This window comes from Aethalodelphis obliquidens, unplaced genomic scaffold, assembly GCF_003676395.1.
Source record: "Aethalodelphis obliquidens isolate GAN/ISIS:26980383/991018 unplaced genomic scaffold, ASM367639v1 scaffold3, whole genome shotgun sequence".
Taxonomy (NCBI): domain Eukaryota; kingdom Metazoa; phylum Chordata; class Mammalia; order Artiodactyla; family Delphinidae; genus Aethalodelphis; species Aethalodelphis obliquidens.
The window spans coordinates 7,060,892-7,080,274 of record NW_020837947.1 but is presented as its reverse complement, the minus strand read 5'-3'; the positions used below and the strand labels follow the sequence as shown (position 1 = coordinate 7,080,274).

The 19,383-nt window shown below is 52.8% G+C and overlaps 1 protein-coding gene across 14 annotated transcripts in view; it reads right to left on the bottom strand.

Moving 5' to 3' along the window:
- LOC113606908 (1-acyl-sn-glycerol-3-phosphate acyltransferase delta) overlaps nucleotides 1-19,383 on the bottom strand; it is a 1,415,842-nt gene that overhangs the window by 26,019 nt on the left and 1,370,440 nt on the right. For all 14 annotated transcript variants that reach the window (XR_003427759.1, XM_027081775.1, XM_027081765.1 and 11 more), the window contains one exon: nucleotides 7,509-7,678. Coding sequence is in view for 13 of the 14 variants with exons in the window: in XM_027081775.1 (XP_026937576.1) it covers nucleotides 7,509-7,678 (170 nt within the window). In the remaining variant the exon portion in view is untranslated. The remainder of the gene's footprint in view (nucleotides 1-7,508; nucleotides 7,679-19,383) is intronic.

The following is a 19,383-nucleotide window of genomic DNA, read 5'->3' as shown; positions in this document are numbered from 1 at the left end:
CTTTCACGTCATCTCCATTCTCTCAGGATTCTTACCTGTGTCACATGCCAGAGCCTGCCTGGCCCAACTGGTGAACACACAGAGGCAAACGGCGGCCCCCCTGCTTCCTCCCCGAGCTGGCGGCGCCTGGCAGCAGCGCCGACAGAGCTGCGGATTAACCATTAACCGATTAACCGGGGTGGGAGTGGGAGGTGTAGGTGTAGGTGCCGGAATCCAACTTAACGGGGCTGACAAAACCATGGCTGCAGGTGTAGCCACTGGTAAGGAAAACAACACTTCTCCACATCTAGAAACTTCTAATCTCTCTGTAGCCAAAGAGAGAGCCTGACAGGCACCTATGAAGAAGCCGGGATGAAGGTCAACAAATGCCACGATACCTCGCAGTTCGTAAAAGCGATGGGGGATTTCAGCCGCACGGGATCCAGTGGCAGAACCGCTGGTCAAATGGCATTTTGAGAACATTCCATCTCTCTTCCACCCTCTACACTTTATCCTACTTTTCATGAGAAAACACTGAGTGAAGGGAAACGAATTAGGGTGGAAGGAGCTAACAGTTAGGGCACGCCTACTTTGTGCTAGGCGATTGATGAGGTATTTTACTTATATTCACGAAACCCTTGAACAGCACGAAATGGGAACGGTTAACTGAGGCTCAGAAAAGTCAGATAACCTCCCCACAGTCCCAGAGCTGGTAAACGCAGGAGCCAGGGTACAAGTCACACGTGTGGGTCTCGAAACCACTGGGGAGTTTTGCCTACACATCTGTCTCTCCGCTGCTACCCTCAGAGGGAAACAGAAAGATCTGTTCTGGAGACCTGAGCACACATTCATCTTTCAGGGCATCCACTTTATTGGGTAGTTTTACACGTTTGAAAATAAAACACAGGAAACCTACAATTTGGGAGAACGTGACCATTGATGGGAGGTTTATAGGAAATAACATTCGTGCAGCCTTTGTAAACAAGTCTGCATCGACATTCCTGTCAGAAATCTGTAGTTAGAAAACTGGTCCTTGTATAATCAAACTTGAAGAAATGCTGGTTTTTAGATATGTGTGATCTCGCACAGAAAGAACCCCATTGCCTGTTCATAACCAGAAGCAGCCTGGCGAAATCAAACCGAACGTTGACAGGTTTGGGTTCAGTTCTTGATTTTCTTGGGTTTCGTGACACCTTCTTTCTGATTTGGGTTAATAAGTCCAAAAGCACCCCACGGTGACCTTGAGGTGGCAGCCAGCGAACGAGGCAGTGGGAGGGCTGAAATGTACGCTTGGCAGATGGAGAAGGACTGGTCAGCAGAGCCCAGGACCACAGCAGCTGGCCACATCCTCGCTGGGTGGCCACAGCACTCATGATCTCCCTCCAGGCACCCCTGTCCCTCGCCTCATAATTCTCCCTTTACCTACACCTCTCATCCCCTCCTAAAACCACCCCCGTTCTTCAAGGCCTCAGCCCTGTGTCAACGCCTTCTGGGAAATTTCTGCATCGCTGGGTGCAGCAGTCCGTGTGCTAACAGCACGGAAACGTCATTCTCCAGTTGCTGAAACACTGCAGTCCTTCCCCACAGGCTGGTATAAACAGAGCTGCCCCAGACACCAAAACTCGCCCCCCCCGTCTTCTGCCTTGACCACGGTGGCCCCAGCTCCTAGCCGGGACCTCTGGGCCCTCCCCAGCAAGCAAAGGACCCCCAGGAAGCTGCTGTATGGCTGAGTGGTCTGTGGACACGCACAGGGTGCCCCCAATGGACACGTGCCCCACCTCCCATTATTGTTCAAGCCCTGTGTTGTGTGACCGGCTTATATGCCCCTTCGTTGCCTCTCTCTATATGTTAGAAAGTCACTGAGAGCAACGGCTGGACCTTTCAGTCTGTCCTTGTATCTCCACAGCACCCAGAGCGGTGTCTTCCACAGAAGATACACCCAACACGCTTGCTGGATAAGTACTTTGAAGATGCATCAGCCGCCCTCGTCATCAACTGAGGCCTCGTGCCCAGAAGGCACTAGGGAGTTCGTGAGCGCCCCCTGCTTAGGAATCAGAATTCTATTCTCCTCTGCACCTCGATGTACGCAGACATGCGACAGGAATTCGATCTAGTTTCAGGCGGAGCTGTGATGGATCCCCTAAATAATTGTCAACTAAATGGGAACGTGAGGTGTGAGGCTAAACGTCATGCTGTGGGTGGCAGGCAGCCTCCACGCTGGCCCCAGCGGTCCTCTCCTCTTGGTACCTCCCTGCTTCCTGGAGTACGGGGTGGGCTCCTCAACTCATCTCCAACAAATGGAATACAGCAGAAGTTTCAGGTGCAACAAGGCCGTGGCTTCTGCTTCAGGTGCTTTTTTCTCCCACTCACTCTTGCATCGCTCCCCGTGGGGATCAGCTGACACCCGAGCAGAGGCCCAGGCGCGAGAGTCAGGCTGGCAACAGACAGGGGTGAGCCTGGAAGCAGATGACTGCGCGGCCAGCCTTCAGATGAGATCATCCAGCCTCCGAGGGACCCCTGCCAGGAGCCCCGCGGAGCTGAGCTTTGATCTCAGACCACACAACCGGTGATAACTCGAGTTTGTTTTGAGCCACTACATTTGGGGCTTGTCACCTGCTGTAGATAACTAACACATAGGGCTTCTTTAAAGACCCGAAGAGAACATCCCAGTTGGCCTCCGGGGTAACTGCCAGGCCACACGTACCCAGCAGATAAAAATGGACAAGAACAGCTGCTGTTACGGAGCGCTTACCAGGCCCTGACACTGCTCAAAGACCCAACAAACGTGATCTCAGGTAACCTTTCGGGGCCACTGTGAAGGAGGACATGCGTATTTTACTGGGGCAGAGAGAAAAGTAAACAGACTCGAAGCTTCGGAAGCCGTGACCCTTTGCATTGCACGCCTTGGCCTGTTCACTGGTCACACTCACCCCAAGGAGGAATGAGTCAGTGAACCCCTTAAAGACCATAACCAGAGCCTTTGGTGCCCGGCCCATGCCGGGCAAGGCCAGCTCCGAGGGGACCAGAGCCTGGGGGACAGGCCACCAGAATGACCACACAGGGTAAAAGCTTATAAAAGACTAAAAACCCTCCCCCTTTTTTCTTTGTAAAAGAATCCCATCACTTTCTCCACAAATCCAATTTCACATTTAATAACCCTCCTCTCAAGGATTTCTGCAAATTTCACTTGCTTCAATTTCAACTCACTTCCTCTTGGGTTGTTACATGTTAAGATGAAAAATGCCCCGTCAGGAACCTTTATAACTCTTCTCTAAAAACCAAACTCCTCAGACTCCAGAAGGATCTCAAAATGTGTTACTTAAAAAAAAGAGATGGGGGCTTCCCTGGTGGCGCAGTGGTTGAGAGTCTGCCTGCCGATGCAGGGGACACGGGTTCGTGCCCCGGTCCGGGAAGATCCCACATGCCGCAGAGCGGCTGGGCCCGTGAGCCATGGCCGCTGAGCCTGCGCGTCCGGAGCCTGTGCTCCGCAACGGGAGAGGCCACAGCAGTGAGAGGCCCGCCTACCGCAAAAAAATAAAAAAAAGAGATGGGGGCTTCCCTGGTGGCGCAGTGGTTAAGAATCTGCCTGCCAACGCAGGGGACACAGGTTCGAGCCCTGGTCCGGGAAGATCCCACATGCTACGGAGCAACTAAGCCTGTGCGCCACAACTACTGAGCCTGCACTCTAGAGCCCACGAGCCACAACTACTGAGCCCACGTGCCACAACTACTGAAGCCCGTGCACCTAGAGCTCGTGCTCCACAACAAGAGAAGCCACCGCAATGAGAAGCCCGCGCACCACAACTAGAGAAAGCCTGCACCCAGCAACGAAGACCCAACGCAGCCAAAAATAATAAATAAATAAATAAATAAACAAAAGAGGTGAATCAGGTGAGTTTTTTGAAGGTCAATTAAGACAAAAGTACTGCTAAACAATTCATATAACAAGATGCTCCTTGGTTCCTTTCAAGGGTAGTAGGAATGTATGGGCTGCTTTAGGAAGGGGTCAGGCAGCTCCCCTGGCCTCACGCCCTCCAGGTAAACCTCAGGTGCTCCAGGAGACACACGTGGGTGGTAAATCATGCCCTGCCACGTAGGGAGAACATCCCCCCGTGAGAACACAGTCTGGAGCTTCCACCTGAGCTGGCTCAACCCCGCAAGCTCACGACGCCCTCTCCCTTCCCTCCCAGTGCCTCTGCCAGCTTACGGCTGCATCAGACCGTGCACAGACGGCCCCGGCCCCGGCACCGCTGCTTCCCCAGTGCTGGGGGGTAGGGAGCTCAGTGCTCACCTGCTGCCCGCTCCCCACTGTCCCTCCACTGCTGGAGGGAACTTGGGGGCCAGGCCATCTGGCGGCGCCCTGAGCAGGGCTACCCAAGCTCCAGTGAGAAGGGGAGCGGTGTCGTCCTAAGGGGGTGAGACCTGCCCACCCCCCGCTGGGTGGAGCTCCTAAAACTCCAGACCAAGAGGCAAGGCTCGTGCCCTCGCACACGACATTAGTTGTTTGGTTTTCAAGAGGAAGAAATGGAATCCAGTAGCTACGGTACTCATCGAGGCAGTCGAGGCTGGAGACGAGCAGTCCCTGTGCCGTTGGCGGGTGGCCATTCTGCTTAAGAACTTCCATGCCTCTGCACCCTTGTGAGCCGAGGTGTAAAGTGATCTGCGTCAGAGCCTCTGCCTGGAAAATGCTAAAGGGTGCTGACACTCGTCAGTTCACAAAAGCCTCCGCTGCTCAGCCCCAGGTCTCCTGTCCGGTCCAAGGTCCCCCCTCCCTGTTTGTGCCCCTGCCTCCTTGGTCCCATCGCTCCATCCCTGACCCCATGGTGGTACTGAGGGTTTTCTTTCCTCAGAACGAGCCCCGCACAGACCGGGGGTCGGGGTGGGGGGTACTGTGGCAGGACTGGAAACTTGGTCCCTCCAGCCATCACCCTGGTCATTCTCTGACACAAGGCACTCCCCCAGCCTTTCCTCTCAACACCCTCCAGGAGGAAAGAGCAGCAACTGGGAAATCAGAGTTACTAGTTCCTACCCTGGGGCAAATTCTTCACCCAAACTGAGGCTCTGCCCGTTTATCTATAGAAAGTAAACAACAACCATACCATAGAGATTGAAAATAGCACAAATAAGGCAAAAGACGCATAGAAGAAGCCCGTGGTCACAAAGCCACCAGGGGGACCACGGCCACTGGAAAGTGCCTCTAAGTCCAACACGCTTTCTGTTGCCCCAAATTACACGTTTCTCATCCTGAGCATGAACATACCCAAGCTGCCTGCGAAGCCCAGAAAACCAGCAGCTGCCCCCGAAGTGCGCGTGAAGAACCAGCGCTCCAGGAAGCCTAGCTTAGGCGGCATTAGCACTAGTTCCGGTCAGGAGGCAAAGACACCCCGTACGCTTTCTCTCGTAAGGGAAGAAGGATCCGGTCGTCAATCATCTGTATCCACGATGGGGTTCGGATTATGACATTTTTCTCTCCTCTCAGCGACAATAAAGCCACAGGGCTTTCCCTGGTGGCGCAGTGGTTGAGAGTCCACCTGCTGATGCAGGGGACACGGGTTCATGCCCCGGTTCCCAAGGATCCCACACGCCGTGGAGTGGCTGGGCCCGTGAGCCATGGCCTCTGGGCCTGCGCGTCCAGAGCCTGTGCTCTGCAACGGGAGAGGCCACAACAGTGAGAGGCCCGCGTACCGCAAAAAAAAAAAAATTAAAAAAAAAAAATAAAGCCACAGAACTTTAGCTAAGATCTCTGTCCGAGGCCTCTACGACAGAGAAAGGTAGATAATAGAATTTCTGGTTTTGTTCCTGAAAATATGTTTGAACACACACACACACACACACACACGTGTGCCTGCACAGACATCACGTCAGTACTGGAAGAACAAATAGGAAAGCAAAGGAGAAAACTGTTGGGAGGGCGGCCTGTCCATTCCTAGAAATCCTTTCAGTGCACTCACCCCCAGGCATTCCAGTTTTCTAGAAGTCTTAAGGTAGCAACAGTGATTTAACACACTGTTTTCATCTCTTGAAAAACTGCTAACGATCTTAGTTGCCTTTTGATAGTTTAACTGTACAACGACCATCATTTGTCCTAAAGACATTATTGGAACCTGTTTCTAAGCATATTTCCTTCTCTCACCTTTGGCCCCAAATTTTAAAAAAATGTTTAGGACTTCCTTGGTGGCGCAGTGGTTGAGAATCCACCTGCCAGTGCAGGGGACACGGGTTCGAGGATCCCACATGCCACGAGCAACTGGGCCTGTGCGCCACAGCTACTGAGCCTGCGCTCTAGAGCCTGTGAGCCACAACTACTGAGCCCATGAGCCACAACTGCAGAAGCCCGCACGCCTGGAGCCCACGCTCCGCAACAAGAGAAGCCACCGCAATGAGAAGCCCGCGGACCGCAATGAAGAGTAGCCCCCGCTCGCCACAACTAGAGAAAGCCCGCGCGCAGCAACGAAGACCCAATGCAGCCAAAATAAATAAATGAATAAATAAATTTTTAAAAAAAGTTTAAAAAAGCAAATACAAAATGTGTCCCAAGGCTATTTAGTCTCTTAGCCAAGGCTCTTCCCAAGAGGCAGAGGCCAGCAGGACCCAAAGTTCCGTTTCCAACTCTGGGACTCCCAGGCACGTCCGGGACTGGACACACTGAGACCATTCCCAGGGAATCTGACCCAGGACTCTTGTCACATCTACTCTGCCTGGTCTTCAAACTCCTGCCTTCTACACACTATGATTCTGTCTACATGGGCCACCAAAAGCAAGTGCGACGTGCGCGGGCCCCGCCTGTCTGCGGGGGACTGTTCCCGGGGGCAACACAGGATCTCCAGGTTCCGGTGCGAGGGGTCTCCGACTTTCCCAGCCCCGGGCTGGTCCACGCCGTGATTCCTGTCGGGATACCTGAGCCCGAGGACTCTGGTACTTGCTCCGGGCTCAACCAGCACAGCTCAATGTGTTAACCATGACAAAAGTCAACTGGGGAGTCCCAGTCCCAAAGGTATGCAAGAAGTCAAACTAGTTGGAGAAAAACAGGATTTTGTATTTATTCTGAATTCTGCAGGTCAAACGCTGTCGCCTAGGCACTCAGCTTTCTCACGTCCACGAGGATGAACATTCAGAGGTGAATTCTGCCCGTCAGCCAGGGAGGGAGCAGAGCACAGAGATTAAGAATACGACGCTGGACAAGTTCAAATGCAAACCTGTGTAACAGCTGTGTGACCACTGGCAGGGTATTTAACCGCAGCTTTTCAAAAGGACAGGTGTCAGTTCCTGACTCCCAAATGTTTCTGTAAGGATTAAATACATTAATCGCACGTCAAATGCCCAGTGCATCATAACTGCTGAATAAACAGGATCCTTACTCATAAGCAGATGTTCACTTGATTCTGAGCAAGGAGGAAAAGCAGTTGGTTAAGAACATTTCAACAAGTCTGTTGATGCTGCTGCAAACTCTGAACGACCGACAGCGAAAAGACAAGTTACAGGGTTGAAGGAGAGAGACGTGTGAGATGGGAAATGCACGTCCGACTTACCCCTAAGACCCCGAAGCGCTCGGCCAGGCTCCAACCGCAGAGAAAGTCGATCTCAAACTTGTGGTTCAGAACAACGATGGCGTTTTCCTTCCCGTACTTGGGGTAGGCCCGGGGGTCCGTGTGGATGATGCACTCCGTGCCCGACCACCATTCCAGCAGCATCACCAGCTCTGGAACAAACCACCACAACAGACGGACCTTTATTTCACGCACCCTCTATGACTAGGGGTCTGGTCTGCTGGGCCAGGTGGCAGCAAGGCTCTGCCGCCCTGGCTGGAACGGAAAGCAACTTTGAGGGGTCAGGTTCTGGGTCATTTCAGCCCAGACCCCAGTTCTTGAAGGGGTTTCGAAGCAGAAGGAAAAAAAGATCGAGAAAACTCCACGAGTCTCCAGGGGAGGAGAGGAAGCTTCGAGAAGGCAAATGACTTGCATTCCCTGATTAAGTACCTTGGGAAAAAATAAATCAGAAAGTCTGAATCCATCAAGAATCCACGCCCTTGTGTTTCCAGAGCCCTGAAAGGCAGTGTGAGGTGATGTACAGAATTCTTAACATCCTTGGAAATGACTAATTGGGATACTTATAAACGCCATCAAAGAACACTAAATACCCAATTTTTCTCTCCCATTTACGACACTGGAGTGCACGAGGAATAATGCAGCACTGCGGTGAAACACCAGCACCTGAAGGGCAAGGATAAATTAGGTCCATTACCTTGCGGGCCTCAACGCAACTATTAAAACACTCCTGTAGGAGCTTGTGAAATAGGAAAGTCCTTTTTTGGGCAACAATGACCAACTTGCCTTTATGCTTCAGTGATACCTCTAATCTAGGTCACCAATACCCAACCCACTGGCCTTAGGACAAACCTTTATGGTAGAAGTTGTCTAGAAAACCAGCCGATACTTGGTGACTAGATCTATAGCTACAGAGTGACTTTGAAAAGGAATTTTAGAGCTAAGCCTGTTCAGCAGATGGGTGGGTAGGGGGGTGAGCCCTCTGCGAAGGACACACCCCTTTGTGTCACCACTTCGAGGGGTGCATGTTAGGCGGAGGACTCACTCATCACCCGCCCCTACACACACGCACACAGCCCAGCAGGTGTGGTCTCGACTCCAGCCAAGTCTCACATGCGAAAGGCTTGGGCGGCTGCCCTTGGAAACCTCTCTCCCTGAGGCTGGAGACTGTGCTTAGGGACTGGAGCCAGAACTCTCTAGAAGGCACTACAGTCTAGTTTCTAAACGCGAGCACTGTGGGGCTTTGGACAGATGGGCCGCATGGCACTGCAGCCTCCTCCTCTTTGGAGGGGCGGCCTCACTGGCTTTTGTGAGAAGCAACGGGCATGACACGCAACAGGCACTCTGTGCAAAGTACATGCCAAGCTCCCAGCAAACCCAGGCTTCAGCATCTACCAGTGTCATCAGAACCGAACCAGAACACACCCCTTGCTTGACACTGAAGAGTCTGCCTATTCCTAGGAGTTGAGAAAACGCTGAGCCCCCAGGCAGCTGTCCCACAGGCAGCGACACTGGTGGGACCTAGAGGTGGCCATCAGGGAGGGGAGGGGCGCAGGGCAGCCCGGCCGGCGGGACAGTTCCCACCGTGTAGGGAGATGCTTCTACTGCTGCACTGATTTGTTCCAGGAGACGGGTGGGCGGTACCCACCCGTCCCATTACTGGCCACGGAGCCCAGAGAAGCCCTGAGCAGAGGCGCGTGGAAGCAGCGAGATCAGGCTGAACTGTCGTTCCCTGCGACTCATCCCGCAAACACCTCCTGAATGCCTCGCTGTGCCCCGCTGCTCCCTGCCCAGGGCAGGCCGGGCCCCCCTTCCACTTTCCCCAGCGCCCTTCGTGGCACTTATCACAGCTTGCGTCACAGTGAGATGACACCCCGGCCCCTACTGACCACAGGCCCCGCCAGGCACAGACCACCTTGCTTGGCACGCCCTGGCCCCAGCCATCACTCCAGAACCCAGCACTGTGCCAGCACATCTACGCTTCCAGCAAACACTGTTTGGTGACCTGATGTGTGCAAGCAGGATGGGAGGGGCTGGAGGTGTAGTAGCGAACCCACAGCTGCTCCCGGGCTCCCACCCTCCTGGAGCCTGCAGCCCAGAGGGAAGGCAGTCGCGCCCTCCAGAGGTGGTGTGGCCAGGAGAGCAGAGGCTCGTCACAGGATGGACGGCTGCTGAATATGCTCATGGACTTGGGGTCAGACCCAGTCAGGCTCCAGGCCTGCGGACGCCACGCAACGGTTGTAAGACTTCTGGTCTGTTTCTCAATGTCCCCTAAATCTCCGCATCCTCGTCTGTGAATAAAGATAGGAAAAGCAGGGCTTCCCTGGCGGCGCAGTGGTTGGGAGTCCGCCTGCCGATGCAGGGGACACGGGTTCGTGCCCCGGTCCGGGAAGATCCCACATGCCGCGGAGCGGCTGGGCCCGTGCGCCATGGCCGCTGAGCCTGCGCGTCCGGAGCCTGTGCTCCGCAACGGGAGAAGCCACGACAGTGAGAGGCCCGTGTATCGCAAAAAAAAAAAAAAAAAAAAAAAAAAAGATAGGAAAAGCTTCTAGAGATGCTGTGGGTATTAAATCAGGTCATGTAGTCAAGGCACCTAGCATGACGCTGCACATAGTAGGGGATCAGTAAGCTTCTTACTACTATTATACACACTAATTCTGTAGCAGTCCTGGCTTTGTGACCAGGGGAGGAGAGGGAGAGAGGGAGAGAGGGAGAGAGGGAGAGAGAGAGAGAGAGAGAGAGAGAGAGAAAGAGAGAGTGAGAGTTACAGCGACTTCAGCACCAGAGTAAGCAGTTATGATTTACGATTTCACAATAAAGGCAATGAGAAGTCACTGGAACATTTTTAAAGAGGTCACAGCAGCACCTAATTTGCATTTTGAAATGGTCACTCTGGCTGAAGTGGGAACAGATCAGAAGCAGGGAGGCCCGTCAGGGGGTGACAGCAGCAGCCCAGTGAGAGGTGATGGCAGCGGGACCAGGTGGTGACAGTGCAGAGAGGCCTGATTTCTCCCTCATCTCAACAGGCTGTTAGCTACACAACTGAACACCAAATCTCACTGGATAAAAGAGTTTTCTTTCCTTTTTTCCCCCTTTTTTTTTCACCAAGGTTTCTTTTTTTTTAATTCACAAGCAGTATTTACATTTATAGTCACAAGGTAAAACAGTTCAATTAATCCAGAAGTATTTAGAGGAAAACGTGTAATTCCCCTTGATGGCCCTGCAGCGTGCCCAGCAGAATCCTCTTTCTTGTTTGTTTCCAGTTAAGGGACCACAAGGGACACTCTTGGGAGGTCTGACGGGTTTTGCAGGTCACACGCATCGCGGCTGATGTGCTGATTCACCTCCTCGGTATGAAGCAGAAGCTAGACCTGCAACAGCTCCAGCCCTTCCAGCCCCTCTGAGTCCTGGGCCTGGCTGAGTCTGCTCCTGGGAGGGCCCGGCTGCTGCAGGACCCCAGGTCACCCACGTCACCCACGCCAGGTGCAGCAGGAACCCACAGAGGTTTCGGTGTGTCCTCACGGGGCTGTGGATACTGCTTTTGGGGGTCCTGACCTCTTAATCATCCATCCATTTACATCCATCACCCCTTCCTGACGACTCTCCCTGGGACTTCAAGCTCCAGCAGGAGCTGCAGAGACGAGAGCCCTCCCGGGCCAGCCAAAACGGCCCCACACACGACGAAGGGCCGCTCCCTTTACAGGTGTGTGCGTCCGCCAGCAGCTCTGCTCCTCTGGGTGAACTCTGCGGGGCACGTCCTCTGCCCGTGCCCCACCCTCCCCCCATCCCAGCTCCCTTCTCCAGGGTTAGCCATTAGGAACGGCTTGCAGAGTGGCCTTCTCGTCCTGTTCGTCGGCGTTCACACACACACACACACACACACACGCACACACACACGTGTTCTCCCCCCATGAATGGGTTCATACTTCATCGATATTTGAAAACATATACGTATAGCTGTTTTCTCCACATGGTGTGTTTTGGGCTCTCTCCATGTTAACACAGATACACAGAAGTATCAGCGAACAGTTACCGGGCCCTGGCCGTGGGCCACAGCCTCGGCCACACGGTATTGCAGTAAATCCTCACATTAACCTGTGAGAGGCACGATGATTGTCCCCATTTTAAAGATGAAGAAATAGAGGCACAGGGATATCTCTCACTCTACGAAACTGCCATTTTCTAGGTCAAAAATAGTCAGAATGGCAATGTCATGAGGGGTAACTAGCTGCGTGGCAGGTCCTGCTACAGTTATAGTATGACTTATTCAGCCATTCTGCCATCGATTAGCACTTCTTCCCCTTGTTTTTTATTGTTACAAATACTGTGGTAAACATCCTTGAAAATGCATGTTTAAAAAAAATTGTGGAAGTGTTTCTCCAATATAGGTATACCAAAAAGTAGAATTATGGACTGAAGAGTATGCATACTTTAAAATTTTACATATGTTTCTAAATTGCCTTCCAAAAAGCTCTAAATGGAAATGTCAGTATTTGTTCAAAGCAGAAGCTAGAGCAGAGGCAGGAGATACAGGAGGGAAAGGGAGGGGTTGCTGCACACAGAAGTGAAATCCTAGTTCAAGAGGGAGGACCTCTGGGCCCCAGGGTCGCATCTCCTCATCACCGAAAGGAGCTCCTCCCTCGTCCCTCCCCTGCCCTCCCCTCCCGAGGCCCTGGTAGGAGCTGACACCTCATATCATCACGGTCCTCCCGCCCACCGCGATCTCAACCTGTCCATTAATCCCTGGGCCTTGTAGGAGGGAGGGGACACCCTGCTCACCCCATTCTCACCAGAGGTGTGGGCTGAGCCAGCAGGGCCCCGATGGCTGTCAAACACTCGTTACGGACGAGACCTGCGGCCAAGGTTTCTTCCGTATAACGCAGCAGTTTTGAAGCCTCTTGTCCCATTTAAAGATGTTCAGTTTGCTAGATTTTGCAGTCTTTATTTTTGCTACTCCCCGAGGGCAGGGTGGCCGGAGGCGCTGGCGGGAGCCCAGCGCAGGCGCAGGCGTCGGCGTCTTCCCGAAGCTCGGCCACCTCTGGACCCTGCGATCTGGGGCCATGCCTGGCTCTGGCCAGTTACTGACGCCTGTTTGGCAAACTCCACTTGGAGACAGGTGGGGCCGGCGAGGTAATGGCCAGGGAGGGCTGTGAAGCACAGGAAGTGACCGTAAAATCCCAATCTGCTGCCTCCAATTTCAGGGGCTGACGGAAGGACCAAACCCAGGGGCTGTAAGAGCACACGGTCTGAAGGACAGGTTTGCTTTTGTTTGATTTGCTATTGCGCTGTGCAGCTCGATTACAGATAGGAAAAAAGAAGTAGATGGACAAAAGGGAAAGGGGGGAGAGGGGAGAGGCGCCTGGTTCATATTTGTAAAGAAGGAGGAAATGGTAACAACTAACATTCGCTGAGTCAGCTCACACATCACTGTCCCCATTTCACAGCTGACGGCATGGAAACACTGAAGCCAGGGAGCCGGTCCAGCTCCCACCGCTAGGAGGTGGGAGTGCTGGGCCCTAAACCCAGACAGGGGGATTCAGAGGGTCCACGAAGACACCAAAAGCCATGATTATATGGCGGAGGGGAGAGAAAGAGCATTTAGGGAGGGAAGAGATCAGAGGATGTTCAGAGTACAAGGGTCACACCCTTGACCTTGGGCAGCCCTTCTCTGGGAGAGGAAGATGCCCAAATCAAAGGCTGCTGTGAAGGTTAAACCTGCTGAAGTGATTAAAGCATGTAACGCTTGCCCGCCCTAGAACCAGTGCTTTTCTTCCCCTCAATACCATGACCACCAAGGATAGTACGGCAATAACGACAGAAGAAATAATGAAGGGACAGAGAGTACAGCCAGGAAAGAACGAGCAGCACATGGGCGGGTGCCGACTTCTGGGCGGCCCTGCTGTCACCCCCAGATGTCCCTGTCCTCAGCTCTGATGTCCCTCCTTTCACTGCAGTCCAGATGCTGAGCAGCTGTGAGACCCGGCTCCTTCTGTGCTGGATCCCAGGGGTCGACATGCGCCCTGGAAACCCAACGACCTCCAAGCCCACCGCCGAATCCTCTGCAGCCCACGTGGGTGGAGGGCTGAGGGCCCCTCCTCCTCCACCAAACCTCTCCCCCCGCTTCCTGCTCGCACCTGCCACGAATGGCATTTCTCTCCTCTCTCCAGCCCTTTCTGGAAGAAGTGCTGAGAATTCTAATAACAGAAGGGGGCAAAGTTCCTGCAGAAAAGGCCTCGGAATCCAGACTGATGATCGGAGTTCACTGTTCAAACAGCCAGAATTCCCCGCGTTGCAGATGCGGGCGACATGTGGCCAAGGAAAATGGTATTTTTATAATCAACTTTATCTAACTTTAATAATTAGATAATCACATGCATAATTATATGTAATCTATAAGCTAAGTATCTATAATTATGTACTCATAATAGTTTTTATAATAATTTAGCTGATAATAATTTAGGTTAAACATGAAACCTCTCTACCTCAAAAGCTTCCAAAATGCAAAATCGAAGGAAGTTTCTGGGGTTTGACGTGAGACCGCCCCCTCCTACACCCCCGGGGAGGAACACGCCCTGCCCTGGCCTTGGTTTCTACACTCTCTGGGCCATGTTCAAAAGTGGGGATAAAAACATGAACTTGAACGGTTAGTGGAGCCGAGTCAACAGGGAGGTTTGGGGCCAGCTCCGACCTCACCAGCCCCGAGGGAGCCCACGGAGACCCTGAAAAGAGGATGGAGTTCAATGAGCAAACGCACTTTCACACTATGGTGCTCGATACAGAATCCGGGACTTCTGATGCGAGACCAGCTGCCAATCGGTCCCCGTCTGCCTAGCAGGTCTATCGTGGAGACTCCCAGCCTTACCAACCGACTCACAGCCCCATAACCGGCTCCAAACACGGGTGAAGTCGTTCCTCCCTGCCTAGCTATACCCCGTGGACCATGCTCATCACTTCCTCTCTTTTCCTCATGCCTGTTTTCCTTACCTCGCCTTACCCATCCTTCCAGGCTCAACACATGCCCATATTTCCACGAAACCGCAGGTCCCAGGCCACCCAGACACGGGGCTTCCTAACTTCCTGCCTCTTATCTGTGCTCCACGCAGTTGGGCACTTACCTGTATTTTGTTCTGAATTATTTCTAGTTAATTCCGCAGCATATACCTTTTGGCCACAACCAGATTTCAGTACTTCCTTTCCATGACACTGAACTAGGGACCCAGCTGTACTTGCAACATTTCAGTCCACATCCCAGGCATCCAGGCAGCTGCTTTTCCCACTTAGGTGCCCAGGTCGTTGAATGACACTGAGGTGAGAAGCCTATAAACAGATGCACAGTGTATCTATAGGGCTATTAACATTTCATAGGATGATTAGAAAAACAATGCCTAAAAAGGCTCCTTAGGACGCAGGGAAGTTTGGGAAGCCCTGCAGGACCTCTCTGAGAGAGACGGACCTGCTACAAGCTGGCCACGCAAGAAGCCAACTCCTCTGAACCCTGCAGCATCTCCATCACGTCCTCCCAGCCCAGCGGAAGCGCCTGTTTCTGTGCAGGCTTTGCCCTTGGCAGGGCACAGAGGGAATGGACTTGACCTGCTTGCTATGTTCTTGGAGCTCAAGTCTTAAAGAGTTAACGCTGCCACGTTGTAACCTTTCTCTCTGAGCCTTGAGACAGCAGGTCAGGGTGATGAGGGGCCATGAAAACACTTGCCTGCTCCTATCCCGACGTACACCCTGCAGTGAAGGAGACAGGAACCGGGTAACTGGCTCTGAGATAGAATTGGACCGAGAGCCGCCGGTATGAATGCTACAGGCGTTTACATTATGCACAGGGAGTGGTAACATTAGGAGCAGAAAAGCAGCTTTTTCCACTAAGTGGAGCCAATACTCGGCTGCCAATTACTGGGTCTCACTTTCAGGACCAGGCAAAACATCAAGAAGTACGACTGTCCTGAGTGACGCTTATAAAAGCCAGGTTGAAGCCCTCTGCTTCCCACCCTCAATCAAAACCCTGAGGTGGGAGGACAGGGAAAGGAAGGGTCTAGAACCCCACCTCCACCCCCCCCACTCTGGTGCCCCGATACTCTGGCTTCTCACAATTCCCTTCCAAGAGAGCAGCTCAGAAATCACTGAGCCCTGACGCCTGTGCCACCCGATTTCCAGTCCCTCCTTGTTCACCCAGTAATCAAATATCGAGGCAGTATGTTGGTAGATGCCAGGGGCTGGAGGGTAGGGGGGCGTTGGGGAGGGAGAATGGGGAGTTAGTGTTTCATGGGGACAGAGTTCAGTTGAGGAAGGTGAAAAATTGGGGAGATGGATGACGGTGAGAGTTGCACAACGACGTGAATGTACTTAGTGCCACTGAACTGTACAGCTAAATACGGTTAAAGTAGTGTGTTTTATATTGTGATTTTTACCACAATAAAAAAACATTAAAAAAAAAATATCGAGGCAGAGTCCACCAGATGCCCAGCACCAGTGCAGGGGCCTGGACGTGGCAGTGAACAAACACACTCTAGCAGGGGAGACAGGCAGTAAAGAAGCAAACAGCACATAGATGTACGTAACGTGGTAGCTGGACGGCTGCAAGTGCTGTGAGGGCAGCAGGAAGGGGAAGGGCTGGGGGACAGGGTCTGGGGGGAGGGCTGATCTTTCACACATGGCCCAGAGGATGCCTCCCAGAAGTCTCTGAAGTTTAGCATGAAGCTGCCGTGATCTAATTGAAATGTGACCTGCTAGAAGGGAGCCTTTCCCAGATACGGGACTTGTTTTGTTCACGGGTGTGTTTCCAGTGCTGAGAGCTGGGGACCCACTGAGAGGGTGGCTTCGGCTGCTGCGTAGAGAATGACGTCAGCAGGCTCGGGTGGAGGCTGGCCACAGGGAGCGGGCTGCTGCAATCAGCCAGGAGAGAGGGGACCTGGGCTCGGTGGTGGTGGTCGTATGCAAGAGGGGTCAGGTTCAGGGTGATGCTGAAGGTGGGGAGCACAGGGCTGGCTGTCGGGCTGAATGTGGTAGAAGGGAAGGTTGAGGGGTGATTCTAAGATGTTTGTACTGAATGGCTAGGGACGCACCTGCTGTTGAGAGAGCTGGGATGCACTGGGAGGGAGGGCCAGGTGGCAGAGGAACTGGGCTTGGGTTGGGACATGTGAGCCTAGTGCGGGGCCAGCATCCTGGCTCAGAGGAGGTGTACGGGGACCGGTTCTGCCCTGCCCTGGCCTCGCTCTGCCCCAGCCTTTGACCGTTCCTTCCCTGTCTACTCCCCTTCTCTGTGGCCACTTCTATTTCTCTCCCAGACCCGGCCAATCATTCTCCTCACAACACCTTCCCACTCACTCATCACCAGTGAGAGTTACTGGTCAGGCTCCCACCCCGTCCAGCCCTCGGCAAGGCGAGGAATCCGGCGTCACCATGCCTAGAGGCACCCGAAGCTTGGGAGTAGCAAGCACCGTCAGCACTCAGATCTAGAATCCACTTCCCCACCGCCTTTCCCGTCCAGGGCACACTACCCACCATGAGGGAAAGCAGCAGTGCATAAATCGTTCTTGTGGACCCATCTGAACCTGGACCCACCCAGCATTTACGTCTAACTCCTAGTTTACCATCCAGGGAGGGAGGACCAGGGTAAACTCCACTCTAGTGAGCACTCACACACACCCAGAAGGTGGGACACTCCACAGGTCAGGGGCGTTCTAAGCTAAGAAAGGCTTAAAAGATGAAACAACCAAATGCAATGTATGGACCCTACTGAAATCTGAACTTAACACTCCAAATGTTTAAAAAAAAAAAACAAAAAGTTTGGAAACAACTGGAGAAATCTGAATATAGACAGTATTACATGATAACTAAAAAAAATGACTAACTTTGACAGTTGTGATAACAATGTGCTTGTTTTTAATCTTAAAAACAAGCCCTCATTCTCTATAAAACACACCTCATGATAATTTGGGGTGGCCATTCATGACATGAAATATCTGGGATTCACTTTATAAATTTTCAGCAATTGATCAATGAATAAGAATTCAGTATAACAAAGTATTTACAATATTTAAATCCAAGTGCTGTGAATATGGGGAATCCTTCTGCTATTGTCTTTACTCTTACATGTATTTAAATGTTTCGTAAAAGGAAAGTGAAAGGAGGCAAGTTCCCTCTTTACTCAGAAGAGTGAGTCCAGGGTCAAAGGCAGCCCCCAGACACGTCAGTCCTGCCTCAACCACTCGCTGCCACGTCTCTAGGGGCAACCGTGGGAGAGACACAGACGGAAACCCTAAGAATATACCCATGTGTAAAATGCAGACCAAGACCACACGGGATTTCCATTTTTGAAATTTCTGAGATGAAGACCGCTATACAACTTGAAAATGCCTTACACCTCACTGCCACTCTATGAAGCAGTTAAAAGGTCTAAAGTCCCCAGAGTGCGAAGGTGTTCACTTCTCTGCTCTCCTCTGCTCGCCATGTGGAGAAGTAAGAAATTCTCGGAAGCTGGCAGTGTTCCACTGTCCCCGCGGTCACCAGGTAAAGTCCAGGCCACAGAGGACTCAGGCCGCAGGGCTTGGACCCCTGAGCCCAGCCCTTCTCAGAGTGACTCTGAGGAATTTCAGCCGCCGCGCCGCCCCCCGCCCGCCCCCCCACCTCAGCATCCTGACGGTTAAGGTGGAGCCAGTGCCCACCGCGCGGGCTGTGCTGAGGCTCCTGTGTCAGTGCCCGGCGGTGACTCTGCTCTTTAAGTTACTGCCTTTGGGCGATGTCTCTGACCTTAGTCAAATGAGCCAGTACTTAGCGCTTTCTCTGCCAGGTCTCAGCATCACAGGGGAGAGATGGCGCGCGTGTAAGCTGCCAGGCTCCTACAGGACCTGACGTCAGCAACGTCCATGGTAAAGGGGAATTTTTCAACACATTGCGAAGGATCTGGCTGAGAGCAGACACTCAAGGGACCCCTACCCGTCTCCTCCCTCCAACCCTTCACACACCGACACCGCTCCTGTTGCCCTGGTCCAAATCCCAGTGCCCCTCAAGACACACGTTGAATGCCCTCCTTTGGAAAGCGGCCCCAGACCCCAAGTTCTGCAGGGTCCTTCCTTCTGGTCTCATCGGTGCCTTCTACTTAGCGAGGGCGGGTATAGGCCTCAGGACTTGTTCACACTCTTGAGTTGTGACTGAAATGTGGGGTCATTCAAATTCCCAGAAGCTTCTGGAAGCTCCCTCCCCCTAAGGTCCCAGTCAGAGTGGTCCACCCAGGATTACTTGCTAAGTTGTTTTAAGGAAAGAAAGACCCTCGAAGCCAAGAAGCATGAAGGCCGTGGGCGTATTCTGCGGTGTTTCCCTTCCCATGTGCACAAGGATGTTACAACCTGGTGAAGCCTTGGGTCCAGATGTTCCACTTGAAGATGGAAGGCCTTTCCCTACGTCACAGAATGCAAGTTACCCTTCTGAGGCCAGGGTGTGCACTACAGCTGTGTGGGCGAACACACACTCCACCAGGGAACCTGGAAATGATGTGTAAGATGGTTTTCTCAAAGTAAAACTGTAAAAACAAACACCAAGGCACAGACCAGAGATATGCAAGAGGAACCTTAACGAGAACACATGGATTCCAGGCCAAGACTCAGGCACCAGCTTTATTTCAAGACATGGGCACGTGGTGGAAAGAAAAAAACCAACCAGAGGGCACACTGGTACTTCAGGAGGAAAGGCTGTGCTCCCCGCCAGGAGCAATGCCAGCCCGACACGCTTCTCACACTGCACACCCAGTCCCTGGTGGGGTCACTGCACAGCCACCCAGTGCAAAGTTACCCATCCACGTCCTGGATGTGACCCGAGCTCACATGCAGATCAGCCCTCGGGGCAAAAGTGTGTTATC